Source organism: Bufo gargarizans, chromosome 2 (genome assembly GCF_014858855.1).
Source record: "Bufo gargarizans isolate SCDJY-AF-19 chromosome 2, ASM1485885v1, whole genome shotgun sequence".
Lineage (NCBI taxonomy): Eukaryota > Metazoa > Chordata > Amphibia > Anura > Bufonidae > Bufo > Bufo gargarizans.
The window spans coordinates 315,436,688-315,452,597 of record NC_058081.1 but is presented as its reverse complement, the minus strand read 5'-3'; the positions used below and the strand labels follow the sequence as shown (position 1 = coordinate 315,452,597).

General features: G+C 45.3%; 1 protein-coding gene across 2 annotated transcripts in view; it reads right to left on the bottom strand.

The window, feature by feature from the left end:
• Positions 1-5,837: 5,837 nt before the first annotated feature.
• The window catches only part of TMTC3 (transmembrane O-mannosyltransferase targeting cadherins 3), a 77,753-nt gene continuing 67,680 nt past the window's right edge, over positions 5,838-15,910 (bottom strand). For both annotated transcript variants that reach the window (XM_044280492.1, XM_044280493.1), the window contains exons 11-14: positions 15,359-15,462; positions 10,006-10,175; positions 8,739-8,965; positions 5,838-6,900 (exon numbers count right to left, since the gene is read on the bottom strand). In XM_044280492.1, the coding sequence (XP_044136427.1) occupies positions 6,035-6,900; positions 8,739-8,965; positions 10,006-10,175; positions 15,359-15,462 (1,367 nt within the window). In that variant the 3' untranslated portion in view covers positions 5,838-6,034. The remainder of the gene's footprint in view (positions 6,901-8,738; positions 8,966-10,005; positions 10,176-15,358; positions 15,463-15,910) is intronic.

The window sequence follows — 15,910 nt, the reverse complement described above, 5'->3', positions numbered from 1 at the left end:
TCCCGATAGGGCAGCAAAGGAATACCCCTGGTACGAAGAAGCGCCATGAGCGGTCCAGGACCGTGGCAAGGACCCGCGGGGTGGTCGCCAACCCGAAGGAAGGGCGACAAACTGACAGTGTCGACCCATAATGGCGAAGCGCAGGAATCGATGGTGGGATTCCGCAATCGGGACATGTGATAGGCCTAGGAGCAGCAGGGCGGGCTGACTGGGCCCTCTAGTGCCGGGAAGGCTGGTGCAAAGGAAGGCCTCTTTGCGGGCGACCTGAGACCCCCGGCGGAGGAAGCAGGCGACGGCCTACCAGATGAGAAACGGCAAAAGGCATGCAGAGATGAACTCGTCCAGCTGATCCCCATAAGGTCTGGAAACCCCAAAGGGGAGATTAGCAAGGGAACGCTTGGTGGAGGCGTCAGCGTCCCACACCTTCAATCAGATCTCTTCGCGCTGAGTGACAGAGATGGCCAACCTGCGGGCAAAGAGGGAAACAATGTCCCTAGAAGCTTCGCAAAGAATCTTAGAAGCCTGAGACATCTGGAGAACCAACTCCAGTGTGTTAGTAGCCGCATCTCGTACCGCCAGTTCCTGGTGGTAGTGTTGTAACCACACCGAGAGAGCACTGGCTACCCCTGCTGAGTGAAAGGTAGGTCACAGGGACGCGCTGCCAGCGAAAAAAGGACCTGGAAGAGAGTCTATGCGTCTGTCTACAGCATCCTGGAAAGAGGAACTGACTAAGACAGGAAGGGCCACATAATTGGCTAATCCGGCCACCGGAGGATCCACCTTAGGGGGAGGAGACACCTCTCCTCGCCGTCAGCAGGGAAAGGAAAGTATATTCATGCGCTGGGTGGTCGAGAACCTTATTAAGACTACCCCAGGCCCTGGACATGACCGCGGAAAAATCCCTCATGGACCGGGAACATGGTAGTCTCCGACTGCCTGGACGGAAAAAGGGGGAACTCCTGACCAGTGGAAGGAGGAGAATCCCCTTGGAGAATAAAGGTGTCTCGGACAGTCACCACTAAGTCAGCCACCCTGGTGGAGAGCTTAGGCGAGGGGTCCCGCTCCATGACCTAATCAGAGCCGGAAATTCTCCTTCAGACTTGCGCTCCCTAAGGGAGGGGAGAGTCGCCCGAACGCGCCTCTAGACGAGGGGGGGGGGGGGGGGGGGGGAGAGCCAGAGCCATCCGAGGAGGGATGCTGCTGCTCACGCTCCCTGTTAGTAGTCGGGCGTCTTCTGTGGAAAACCACTTAGAGAGGTGGTTGGCGTCACAGGATTTGAAAATGCCCTATAGTCCAAAAAGGACCTGGCTCGTCCGAGCCGGATAATTCTCCTTCGGATTACTCTCCCTAGGGAGGGGGAAGAGCAGTCCGCAAGCGCCACCGGCGAGGTGAGGGGGGTGGAGAGACGGAGACATCCGAGGTGGGATGCTGCCGCTCACGCTGCCTCTTCATAGTCAGTCACCCACTGTGGGGACCACTGAGAGAGATGGAGTCGTTAGCGCCACAGGATTAAAGGACATGGTTGCCTTGGCGACTAAGACCAATTTAGCGGCCGCGCTGGACATGGCAGATGCCCAAGCTGGGACCGCAGGCCCCCAGGGACGTGGAGGAGGGGTGGAGGAGGGGGGTAAGGCAGGGATGCAGGTAATACTTATCTGCTCCTGCAGAACTTCTCCCTCGACTCCAGGACCAGCAGGGATGCACCTCATCAGGCTTCTGACTCCTTGTCCAGGAGTGCAGTGTTCTGGTGGAGGGTGGCAGCAGGAGACCCAGTAGCTGGTGGGATACCGGAGCTGCAGGTCGAGCCCGGATCCACTTGTATTCTTTGGGGGGCAATGGAGGCAGCCAGGCAGCGTCCAAGGACGGCAGCGGGCATTCCACGGGGGACCAGGAAGGCGCCATGCCGACCTGTGTCCCCATCTAGAATAATATAAACAATTTTTGAAGGCTGAAAGGGGCTTTGAACTCAGAAAGCCTGGACATGGGGCAGCAGCAGCAGTACCACTGAGCTACCAGCTTGCCTGGCACAAAACGGAGTAGAGTGATGAGGAGCTGCACGGCCATGAGCAAACAGAGTCTCCGGTGTAAGGAGAGTCAGAGCGGCATGCCGAGGCTCCGCCTCCCCGAACGCGTCATTATGGCGCGAAAAAAGCGCGCGAAAATAAGCGCGCGCACGAAAAATAAGCGCGCGCGCGAAAATATGCGCGAAAATAAGCGCACGCGCGCGGAAATAAGCGCGCGCGTGATTTAAACAAACACCACGTGGAGGAGCGGCCTGCCGGCGGGCGCTGAGGGAGCGCAGCAGCCAAGGCCCGACGAGAGAAGCGCTGAAGCCCACAGTTTAAGGGGGAAGAGATGCCAGTACTCCAGTGCCAAAATGAAGAAAGTGCCCCATCAGGATCCTTCTTCAAGCTCACCCAGGTAGCCACAGACAAATAGACACAGAGGGAGGGGGAGGGATTGGGCAACACTTATCTGCTCAGCATGCTCCCTCGATGTCCAGACCAGCAGGGATGCGCCTCTTCAGACTTCTGACTCCAATCCAGGAGAACAGTGCTCTGGAGGAGGGTAGGCAGCAGGCGTCCCAGCAGCTGGTGGGATGCCGGAGCTAACAGGTCGAGCCCGGATCCACTTATCTTCTTGGGGGGAAATGGAGGCAGCCAGGCAACGTCCCAAAGACTGCGGCGGGCACTCCACGGGGGACCAGGAAGGCGCCATGCCGACCTGTGTCCCCATCTAGAATAAAAATAACAAAAAGGAGTAGAATCAGAGAGTGTCAACCTCCTTCACCAGACACTAAGCAAAGACTGAGTTCCTCCTGGTGGAGTCTGGGGGTATAGCCCGAGGAGGAGGAGCTCTTTCATTTGCATAGTGTCCCTCCTACTAATACCTCTAAGCTATACCCATGGTCTGTGTCCCCCAATGGAAAAAAGCACGAGAAACACTTCTTACAAAATAATCTGCTTTTGTATTCCAAGACCCAGAACGTTTTTTTTTTTTCTGACAACATAAACGTGTGTGAGGGCTCACCATAGGGTGTAATGGGTATCGCTAGAGCAGTGGTCGGCATATTGTGTGGTAAAGATAGGCTAGGGAAAGGGGAAAGTGTAAAATGGAAACGTTACTGATGTTGGTGTGCGGTACAAGTGTTTGGTGTAACCTTTGACACTGTGATTTTAACACTGGTAAACTTCTGGGTTATGGTGTTGATAAATGGCCTAATTTGTCGCAGAGGGGTGATTAGATGGGCAAGAGCTTATCTTCTCACTCCTTTCCTGGAAAAAAACAAGCATATGCTCTCTGATTAATGGAGGAAAGGGGGATTGATAACGCACAGAAGTTCATGTTAACTCCCCCCTGGTGTCATGACAGAGAATGTTTTTTCTCCCCTTCCTGCAAATTGTTGGCTGCCTCACTGCCATCTCTCCTCTAGGCTTGAAGAGTTCACAGCCAGCTGCTTTAACCCTTCATATCTCAGGCGCTGTAGGAGATAGAGATCTGGGCCTGGATCAAAGCATTAGCTGCTATAAGCAGCAGGGTAATTAGCTCTTTGAAATCGAGTTGGAGTGAAAGCAGCTGAAATATGCTTTTAGCTGCTACCACTTACAACCTGATTTCTGAAGGCTGTATCTCCTGATGTAGAGGAGTTAATGCAGCAACCCTGCTTCTATTGTCAGCTTTCAAACTAAATGAGGCCCACATCTAGCTCCTACAGAGATCAAGGTATTGAGGGCTAGAGGGCATATGTCAGCAAATATGTACCTATGAAATTGGCTGACCTGTGCGCTTGGCAGCTGAAGGATCTGTGTTGGTCCCATGTTCATATGTGCCTGCATGTCTAAGAAAAAATAAGTTTTAAGATATGAAAATGAGTCTCTAGGAGCAACAGGGGAGTTGTAGTTACTCCTAGAGGCTGAGATCTCTCTACAACTGACGTGCACTCTGCACTTTGACAGGGCCAGGCATTATGATTTTTTCAGTTGCAGAAAATAGAGCCTCTAGAAGTAAAGGACGCGCTCCATTTGCAAATATTAAAATATAATTTTTCTTAACAATAAAGGGCACATATAAGCATAGGACCAACACAAATGCCTTCAGCCGCCAAGTGCACATGCAACAAGTCAGTTTCATAGGTACAAATCTGCTGACAGATGCCATCTAAGGCTACTTTCACACTAGCGTTCGGGGTTCCGCTTGTGAGTTCCGTTTGAAGGCTCTCACAAGCGGCCCCGAACGGATCCGTACATCCCCAATGCATTCTGAATGGACAAGGATCCGCTCAGAATGAATCAGTTTGGCTCCGTTCCGCCTCCATACCGCTCAGGAGGCGGACACCCAAACGTTGCTTGCAGCGTTCGGATGTCCGCCTGGCCGTGCGGAGCCAAACGGATCCGTCCAGACTTACAATGTAAGTGAATGGGGACGGATCCGTTTGACGTTGACACAATATGGTGCAATTGCAAATGGATCCATCCCCCATTGACTTTCAATGCAAAGTCAGGACGGATCCGTCTGACTAACAATTAGACTTTTTCCTGAAATATAATGCAGGCGGATCCGTTCTGAACGGATACCATCGTTTGCATTATAGGTGCGGATCCGTCTGTGCAAATACCAGACGGATCCGCACCGAACGCAAGTGTGAAAGTAGCCTTAAGTAGTCCTTTTCCCCTCACCCTGCTGCCAGAGCTTTGCCCAGGCTGAACTGTTGTGTCTTCATCAAAGCCTGGGCAGAGCTTAGGAAAAACTGTCAGGGGGTTAATGAGAAATTCGATAGATGCATCTACTACGGAGTGTAGTCCTTCCCTCATACTGTGGCAGACTGCACCTATAGCTGCTTATATACCACACATACATCTGACATTAACTGGAACTGTGCAGTAGTGAGCCATCCTGTTCTTCCCAAGTGTCCTTTGAGTGCCTGGCTCTTAGAGTACGCTGGCTCTCTGCTGCAGCTCCGCTGATCATGTTCTTCCCAAACTGATCGGTCTCACCTTCTGGCTGGAGAGAGGAGATTCTGAAGACTAGGAGGAGAGAGAGAGACCCTCCAAGCCCTGGTCTCTGCTGCGGCTCCTCCAACCTTCTTATTCTCCCTAAGTTGCTTCACCAAACCTTCCAGATGCAGGGAAGAGAGGTAGAGGAGCTGGCAGAGACTATAAAAGGTACTACTATGTAGTACAAAAGACATAAGTCTATATGGCGAGGCCTCCCTGGTGTCCAGGATAATGCATATAAGCAACTCACACTGTCCATAGTATCCCAAGATGGTAGTGGTTGTGTCTCCACAGCACAGGCACTGAAAGCTATTAGCAATAATGCACATACAAGCAGTAGAATCTTCAGAATGTGCGCTGAACGCACAAGAGGATGCAACCACTATCATGGGTAGCTATGGATGTTGCAGTTTGCTTATATGAGAAATTTATGGGAACTGGTGGTCATTTGGGCAGAAAGGAGACAACCCTTTTAAGGTGATATTGCTATAAATGGTCACACTGCCTGTGTGATATCTGGACCAAATGCAACCAGATGATATGACATGTGAATGCTTACCACAATCCCAGCATAAAGAACTATGCAGCTGTAAACACAAATACTCCATGTGTTACCGCCACCCTAGACAAGCAAGAGACAAAGGGTGAATACAAAAAAAATGCTTTGATTCTGTTAACACACGCCTTAAAACAAAACATGTCAACCGCCTTGGGGCTTGTGGTCCATATATCAGTGCAACAGCCCTGCTGTAAAGCCTCATTGTGGAGTATGTCAAACACTTAAAATGTACGTCAATATTAGTAATTGATGACATTAATGAGAAAGCATAGAAAACAAGTACAAAAAGTATACCGAGCTTTCATGTTGTGTAATATAAAACAGAATTTGGGGTAGACAAAAAGTTATTCGGCAATTTCGTTCAGTAGTGTTGAATACCTGCACAGTTATTTGCTTAACCTGCTTTCATGTTCACCCAGATGTGCTCAAGGCTGTGCAGGGTACAATACATGAAAAATAAAGTTTTCGCACACACCCTATTTCAGTCTGACAGATGTTCGTCAGCTAATTCTCCACTTAGAATACGCTCCATCTCCTCCAAGCGCTTCAAAGCAGCAACTCTTTTATTTTCAATGTCTTTGATTTCTCTTGTAGATTTTTGCTTTACCTCTTTGTTAGTATTTTTCTCTTGTTGACTTTTAGTCTTTACTTGCTCTTTGTTTTTCCTTTTTATCGGCGTATTCATTTTTGGTATTTCTTTTTCCTCTTGCAATTTTTCAAATGGAGTTTTTTTTTTGCCTTTGAAGTCATCCTCCTGCCCTTGTCCTTCAGGCAATGACTGGACACCTGCTGGTGGGGTAGTCTGCCCAGCAGTATTCTTTGACATGATCTTGCTGCGCACTATGCTGAGATGTCGCTGAATATATTCCTCATGAGGGGCTAAGGCCAGTGTTTCAACAAGGCACCTCTCAGCTCTCAAAAGATCTCGCTCTTCAAAATACACCACACAAAGGTTATGTTTTCCCTGCACATTATTGGGATCCATTTCTAGAATTTTTTCAAAACATTTCTTGGCTCCTTTAGTATCTTTCTTTTGATTCATAAGGATATCTCCTTTCAGGATAAGGCCTTTAATATGGTCAGGGTAGTACCGCAAAAGTTCCTCCAAGACTGGAAGAGCATCCAATTCCCTAGCTGTCTGGGAGTAGAGAAGGGCCAGGTTGAAGAGGGCACTTCGGAAACCATGCTGTAACTGTATGGCTTTTTTCATCCACTTTTCAGCTTCTAAATCCTTCTTCTCATCCATGGCCAACATTCCCAAATTAAAATAACCATTTGCATCATGTGGCTCCTCTTCAACATAAGTTAAAAGTCTTTTCTTAGCCTCTGGTCGCAATTTGGGATTGCCTTAAGGAAAAGAAATATATTTATTTTCAAGAAAAGGGCGAACGTGAACACATCTCATTAGCTTCAAATAGGTGAAACCGAAGATCCTTTTTTTAAACGCTTTTTTTTGTACATCACTCACCTTGACTTTGCGATGTGTTCTAAGGTATTTCTTGCACTTTTAGTCTTAGTACATGCACATGTGCTCAGTATTTCATATGGGTGTATGTGTAGTCACAGCACTGCACTGTTCAAGTGCACGCAATACCTCCAGTTTGCTAACCGTATACTTTGGGTATGCTAGCAATGACACAGGCACCCATAATTGGCAAATGAGCCTGATGATTTCAATTTTATGTACATAATGATGCAATCATATGACCTTTTCACTACTATGATGAATTATGAGGCGATTATATATGGCACCTAAGAATGCTAGTTAGTACCGCATTTCCCTGAAAATAGGACAAGCGATAGGCGTGGCTAAGCAGACCAGTAGAGAAGATGGGCAGCCCTTCTCATCTGCCCCATCGTAACAGCTGCTATCTCGAAGGTGACCGGAGAGGTGCCGGCAGCCCCATCAACAAGGTTGGCTCTCCCTGTCAGATCCCGGTCCTTCTGTGCGTGCTGCAAGCTGAGGCATAGAAGGAGACATAGAAAGTGAAAGTAAAAGTCTCCTCAGTGAAGTGAGGAGCAGGAAGTTCTGCTTTAGGCATAGTGTGTCCTCAGGGGGAAGAATAAAGCTGTGGTCAATGGTTGTAAAGGAAATGGAGTCGCAAGAAATTTAGGATGGAATTCTGGGTCTGGAGAGTTATGACGATGTTTCAGAAGAAGACGACTTAACTGTATTTGAATAAAAGGTAGATTGTTGTACCATACAAAAATAAGACATCCCCTGAAAATAAAGCCATAGTGTGTCTTCTTGAGGAAAAATAAATATAAGACAATGTCTTATTTTCGGGGAAACACGGTAGGTATCTGAACTGTAGCCTGTCATGTATTACCCTCTTTCCCACCAAGATGAAGCCTAAAACCATAATACATGTTTGTGTGCATTGCTCCACCATGGTCAGTATACTGTTTTTGCGCACTGGCTGCTTGCGTTATTCATGTACCCTTTATAGCTAATTGATATAACTTTACCCATCACAAAGCAAGTTACTGTACATCCAAGTGTTACCTCAGTTTATTATATGCTCTAGTATAGAATGCACAGCTCCCTGTACTTGTCACTTTAATTAGATAGTATTCTGGTCAAGGATGGGCAACCTGAGGCTCTCCAGCTTCTGCAAAACTACAACTCCCAGCATGTCCAGGTTGCCTATAACCATTAGCCTACTGGAGGGCATAGTGGGAGTTGTAATTTTACAACAGGTGGAGAGCCGCAGGTTGGCCATCCCTGGGTTTGATTAAGTTATCCCCTATGCAAAGGATAGGGGATGATTATTAGATGGGTGGGGGTCTTACCGCTGGGACCCCCACCGATCACGGGAATAGGGGCTCCATACCTCCTTGTGCCCCCCTGAAAGGAACAGAGCAACCAATTGGGCATGCATGTGGTCGATCCATTCACTTCTATGGGAAGTGAGTGCTGTACTTGACCAACTCCGAAACTCCTATAGAAATGAATGGAGCGACCACACACATGTGCGACCGGCCACTGCGTTTATTTATGGTGTGCTGCAGGGGGTATGGGGCCTCTGTTCACAGATCTATGGAAATTCCTGCGGTAGGATCCCCGCCCATCTAATAGTTATCTCTATTCTGTGGATAACTTCATGTGACTGGAAACCCCCTTTAAGCTAGCTACAGCAATTTGACCTTTTTTGTTCAGAACTGCAGTCAGAATAGAAACATACCAGATTCCTGCATGAGCAGAGCAGAGTTAAACAATGCAAGCTTATGCCGGCGATTCAGTTCAAGTGCTTGATTGAAGTTTCGCAAGGCTTCATTTGGATCCTTCAGTTCAATATAAACGATTGCAAGATTGTACCACAAGTCTGCATTCATCCCATCGAGTTCCAAAGCTCTGAGATAAGCTTCTTTAGCTTCTAAAGGTTTATTCATTTTCAAAAGTAACTCTCCTCTACATAAAATAAAGGAGTGAAAAAAACATGTAATATATCCCAAATTTGTCTAGTAATACTATACCAGTTTCTTGTCAACAGGTAGAAGCGATTACTACATATTATAACTTGCCTGCCTACAATAAAAAAGTGGCAAGTACTTACCTGACAGATCCCACACCGCTTCTCCGGTTCTCTCGGCCAGGCTCTATTTATCTGGCTGAATTGGTGACATCACATCATCAACACATGACCGCTGCAACCAATCACTGATCTCAGCAGTGCTTTTGGCTGTAGTGTTGGCCAGTGATTGGCTGTAGTGTTGTCAATGCAATGTCACTACTGCCTCAAGGCAAATAGAGCCCAGCCAGCAGAACCAATGCAGTGGCATGAGATCTGTCAGGTAGGTTTCCGTCTGAAACAGGACAACCCCTTTAATACAGTATGCTGAATACAGAAAATGGTTAGAAATTGTTAGCCAGCCATTTAAAATTTGGTAAAAACTGCAAAAAAGTTGTAATACCTTATCTATCTCAGATACAGGCATTCCGACGATTACCAGGTCCCTAGTGGTCTCTAGTTCCTCCCATTGACTGTGTTCAGTGGTTCAAGTGGAGAGGGAGCAAAAAGTAGAGATCAACAGGAGACCTAGTACGCGTCAGGATTAGATTGGTAAAGGATGACTAAGGGGACTATTACTTCTTCTAACCTCACCTTTGTGGTTTCTAAAAAACAAAATAAAAATGCTCAGACCTAGAGGGTACAAAAGGAGACAGTAGGGGCACAACCTCCTCCATCTCATACATTATATTAATTTGACTACATTTAATAGATTAGCTGTATGTGTCAACCTCACAGAAAAAATAGAGACACAGTAAAGCCCAAAAAATGGAGGTCCACCTTATTAAAAGTGTTTTTCTGCATCAAAAAGTGATGATGTAGCGCTAGGATATCCCATCACTTTCTGATCAGTAGGGGTCATGAATTCATATTTGTTAAGAAGCTGTGTGCAAGTGTTACAAATACAGATTAAATGAAACACGTAGGATCATCTCAATACCTGCTAATGTACGCTTGCTTGAAGTCTGGTCTCATGCTTATTGCTTGCCTGTACAACTGATCAGCTTCCTCAAGTCGGGACTCATTTGCACGGATCAAGTTTGCAAGATTTATGTAAACATTCAGGTGATTTGGTGCAACACGGGCAGCATACCTCTTTCCAGGAATTACCTTATCAAAAGGAAAGATGATTTTACAAACTATGTGGTTCTTCACTTAAAGGGGTTGTCCCACGAAAAATATTCTGAATACTTTTGTAATTGCATGTAATAAAAAATGTAGCCTAGCCCCGTTGTTATTCAATAAAATGTATCTGTATTGCACCACCTGCTGTTTGTTTTGTTTTTTATTTCTTTGACCTGCTCACTGAGAAGGCCGCACATGCTCAGTTACATCCTTCAACTGCCTCCTGAGCTGTGATAGGTAGAGCTGAGACACGCCCCCTTAGCTGCAGCAGAAAAGACACTCCCCTTGAGCTGTCAACTTGATATAAATCTAGTAGAGCAATGAATGGGGAGATCTCTGGATCCATGTGAGGTACAGGGCTGGGTCTAGCTTTCTTAGAAATGTATTGTCAGACTATATTGATGTCTGATTTTAATTTTTTACATTATTCATGGGATAACCCCTTAAACAACTCATCTGCTATTCCAGTTCTACATTACATTTGCTGACAGTATTGTAGCAGTTTTAAACTATACTTTTATATAGCTCTTCAACAGCTACAGTCATTTTTATTTTGTGATGGCGGTTCTTATATAAGTCATATAGGCTGGAATGAAGTAATGACCACCATGTGGAAAATAAAGAGCAAATGTTTCACCTTGAATAAAGCATCCTGTTTTGAGGTTTGTGCTACACGAAAATCCAGAGGGAATGTAATATTCATACACCCGCAAACCAGACATTTGAAAAAACACATAATTGCATAATAACTAGAGCCTGCCAAGTCATTGTGTTAGAATGGAAACCTCATAATGTGCTGCACACGTTACTGGTGAATGTTCCAGCCTTCAGGCCTTTCATTGTCATAGTGGCTGTGCTCTATAAAACACGGCTTACAGAACATACAGTTAGGACACTATAGCTGTGTATGCAGCATGTCAGATTTAAAGTAAATCCAGATTTCCTGTGACTGACTCAGTTCCAACATTCACTATGCAAACTAGCCATCGTCTTTGAGATCACCCATTACAAAGAGGCTTCACTGCATATAAAAAAAGTTGTATTTTGTTATTTCTATAATACGAGGAGAAAGACTAGACAAAATCAATTCATAATTCATTACGGAATATCGATATCATAGCGGGTTGGGGCAACAATCTTTCTGTTAACCTGTGGCCAATGCAAAAAGACATACGCTGTTTAACCATGCATTATACTGTTGACCATGCAATAAAATAGGTACCAGCAGACAAGCAGCAGGTGAGACAGGAGAAATGAACCTGTTTCAAAGGTGTATGGAAGCTTTAAATGGTACTTTAGAACTTCTCCCAGAAGTGCGATTGCCTAGGTTTATTAGGAAAGGCTGTATACAAATACAGCCATTTGGGTGGAAGTTTCATTTACACCCCTTTCTACAAGGCAGGAGAACAAAAAGGAAGAAAAAAAAAGCTTGTCATCTATGTTATTGGGGGACACAGGATAGATCATGGGTACAGCTGCTGCCATTAGGAGGTGGACACTAAGCCTAGAAGTGTTCGCTCCTCCCAAAAGCTATACCCTTTCCACAGGGACTGAGTTTTCGCTTAGTGTCTGTAGGAGGCAGGCCTGCATTTTTTCCCCCTTTTTCCTGGAGAGTAGGATTACAGACAGCCATTCTTCCGATGCTCCACCAGAAGGGGGACCCCAGTGGGTCTACCTCTGGAAGAAACCAGGACTATTTGCTTTCCTCCCCGAGATCCTACAAATCTCCCACTAGGGAGTAGCATTCTGGGGTGTCCTCTCCTGAGTGCGTGCTTGGAAGGGAAGATTTCTGATACAGAGCAAACTTTAGGTGGGGAGCAGTTATTCAAACTCTCCTCCATGATTGATGGTCTTATTTCTGCAGTGACTGAAACTCTCCAGGTTAAAGAAACTTTTTCCAGCCCGAGAAGGGTTCTCGTTTTGCCACTCCACCAGCGTTCCTGAATTTTTTATTTGTGTCACACAGACTATGATTCCTGTCTAGCCAAGTATTGGAACTTCCCAGACTGGCAATTTGTTATGCCAAAACGCCTTGACCTTCTCTACTCATTCCCTGAGGAGCTTGGTAAAAAAGTATTCTGCACCCTACTGTGGGCCCTCCAGAATTCAGTTTGGGTAAACATACCATATTGCCCATGGCAGATGAAACTTCCTTCTCTGACCAAAAGCGTTCAGCTTAACTCTCTGTCCAGTCTTTGCATACAACTGGTTCAGCAAAGCTATAGAGGAATGGGCCTCCTGTTTCAGTGCAGGTGTCCTAGCGGGAGGATCCCCGAAAGTGCTGGTGGATATTGACCATCAGATTTCTCATGCACACCAACCCCTCTAAACTGTCTTCCTTCATTCACATGAATTGCTGGGTTGAATAGGGACAGCTGCATCTTTTTCAGGAGGTCTGGCTTTTTCATATGTCAGATGTCAGACATTCAGAATGCCTACCTACACATTCCAATCAGTGTGCCACATAAATAACATTTGCGCTGTGCCCCTCCTTTTCCAATTTTGGTGCTGCCATTTGGCAACAGCAAAGTCTCTCCCGATGGTGACTTTGGGTTGATCTTTCGTAGGTGGATAAGAGCCATAGCTAGCCCTGCTACAATGCTCCAACCTGCTTGCTAAGCACCCAGTTTACATCCAGACAGACAACTCCACAGCGCCCGCTCCTGCCTGCTGCGGGCGCCATAGCCACAGGTGGCTGCCTGCTTCTAATAGCAGACACCCGTGGCTAATGTCCGCAACCAGCAGTAATGCCAATCGCATACATATAACCCCTCAGATGCTGTGGTCAATCCTGACCACGGCAATGTGCTCCAGCTCCCCCGTGTGGCGATCGGAGGAGCCGGAGCGTGTATGCAGCAGCCCCTGTCTTTATGAATGACAGGAGGCTGCTGCATAGTAATTCCTATGGAGCCCTTGCCTGTAATAGGGCTCCATAGGAAAGTAGTGAAATCAGAGTCCAATGCTAGTGCTAGATTGATTGTTATAGTTTATAGACCTATAAAAAAGTGTAAAAAACACACACACAAAAAAAAAAAAAATACACATCATGGGTGTCGCAATGTGCGAAAACGCCCATGGTATAGAAATAAAAATATATTCCCCATACGGCAAACAGCAAAATGGAAAAAAGCGTCCAAATGGCCGATTCGCCGTTTTTGGTCTTTCTACAAAAATGTTTTAATAAAAAGTAATCAAAAAGTCATACACACCCCAGAATAGTGTCCCCATACAGCTCCGTACACAATTACAAAAAAGTTATAGGGGTCAAAATATGGCAACAAAAAACTAAACCAGATTTTTTCCCACTTTATAATTTTTTTTTATCACTCACAAAACGCAAAAAAAAACTATACATATAAAAAGGTATCGCCGGATGCGTACTAACCTGTAGAATAAAAGTAACTGGTCAGTTTTATCGCACATCGAATGTCGTAAATAAAAAATAAAAAAAAACTGTAAAACTGTGGTGGAATATCTTTTTTTTTTTTTTTGCAATTTCACCCCATTTGGATTTTTTTTCCTGCTTCCCACTACATCATATGCAATATTAAATGGTGGCTTTGGAAAGTACAACTTGTCCTGCAAAAACAAGTCCACATATGGCTATGTGAACAGACAAATAAAACTGTTATGGCTCTGGGAGGGCAGGGAGCGCATAACGAAAAGGCAAAAAAATAAAATAAAAAACTCTAGGAGTTGAATGGTTAAGCATTCTTGGGCATAATCCATCTGGACCCGGAGCCTTGTTCACATTTACCCTATTTAACTTCTCCTGGACCCTATCTACAGTTCGCCAATTGAGTATATTACTGGATGTAATAAAAGCCCCAGCACCAGATATCAGCTCCTTTCTCTTCTTTTGTATATACAGAGCTAAAAAAAACATTTAGTAACTCTGCCTTTTTCTTATCTTCAGTGATTACTACCCCTCCCTTACCATTATTTAGGGGGTCTACCTGCTCAGACCTTTTTTTTTTTTTAGCAATTATATATTTAATGAGTTTTGGGGGATTTGTTTTACTCTCTTTTGCCACCTGTTAGTTTTGTATTTTTTACCAATTTTATCTCCTTTTTACAGATGTTATTAAGCCCTTTGTAATCTTCAAACGCTACAGCTGACCCCTCAGATTAGTATTTATTTATTTATTTTTATTGCTCTTTTTACAGTAGCTGTAAGCCATGGGGGGGTTTAATTTTTGCCGTTTATACTCGTTACCTAAAGGGATAAATTTTTTAGTGCAATTATGTAATTTATCCTCAGTATTAGGTGACAGTAGCTGCTTCCAGTCTATGAGAAATGCGACATGGAGGGGGATGAGAAATGCGACATGGAGGGGGATGAGAAATGCGACATGGAGGGGGAGAAATGTGACATTTCTCCCACTCCATGTCACATCACCCCCTGCTTTTTACATCACCCCCTTTGAGTCACATTTCTCCCCCCCCCCCCCCCATGGCACATATTTCCCCCCTCTATTAAGGTTGTGTAAAAATAAACATTGTGCTCACCTGGGCCTGTTCCCGTCTGCAGCAGCTCCCCTTCTCCTCTGTGTGGTCCTGGATTCTTCTCTCTGTGCTCCCGACAAGACTTTGAAGACCTTTCCCACTCTGCCAATCAGTGGCTGCAGCTGTGTCATGTGTCAGACCAGTCATGGGGAAATCACTGCCCTGACACGTGACACAGCTACAGCCACTGATTGGCAGAGTGGAAAAGGTCCTCAAACAACTTGTCAGGACTCGGGAGCCCAGAGAGAACATATGAGGACCACCACACAGAGAACAGCCGCAGGAGGCCGGCGGCATGCAAGTGATTAATGAAAAATAAATAAAAATAAGTTTCATTTCCTCCCCCCCCCCCCTTTAGGCGTCCGCATGGTCTGCCTTATTATAGCCGGGCCTGCACACTGATTTAGATCCTGTGGAAAGGGTATAGCTGTTGGGAGGAGTGCTTAGTGTCCACCTCCTATTGGCAGCAGCTATTCCTATGGTCTATCCTGTTTCTCCCCCAATGAATGGAAGAGAAAAAGAGATTTTGTGGCAAGTACCCAAAAATCCATTTATTATGTGGCTAAACAAGATGCATCAGTAACTTCACATATAGGCACGTGTCACTATTTTTAACACTCATAGTATCCTTGACTAATGAAAGCGGAGTGTAGCATATTTACCTGCGGCATAAGAGACTTTGCAATTAGATACGATTCTTCAGCTTCTTTGCTTCTGTTAAGATTCTTGTATGTCCTTCCAACATTCATATGAGCACCTATGTCATCTGAAAAATCACACATATTACATATTATGAATAAATCCCACAGGAGAAAAAACAAAGGGCCAGATTTATCATTAGCTGAAGTCAAAATAAAAGAATGAAAAAAAGTTTAAAAATGTTGCGCAATTGCTAAAACTGCGCAATTTTTTTTTGACTTTTATTGGCTCTGCACTATGCTTGCCAGTTTTCTGAAAGTGGACACGCAATTACTATTGCGACAATTTAAAAAGTTGCAAAAAATTGCGCAATTTCACTCCAGTGAGGACCATGCTTATCTTATGCGACTTTTTAATAGAACATGCAACTTTTTCGGAAAGACGTGACTTTTGTAAAGTCTTAAAGGACCTGACTTAGCCAAAAGTGACATTGGACATATGTAAAAGTGGAGTAAGATGTAAGTGTAATGAGTACGTGAAAGGCCCCTTCACAAACAGTATCATAAGAATAATAC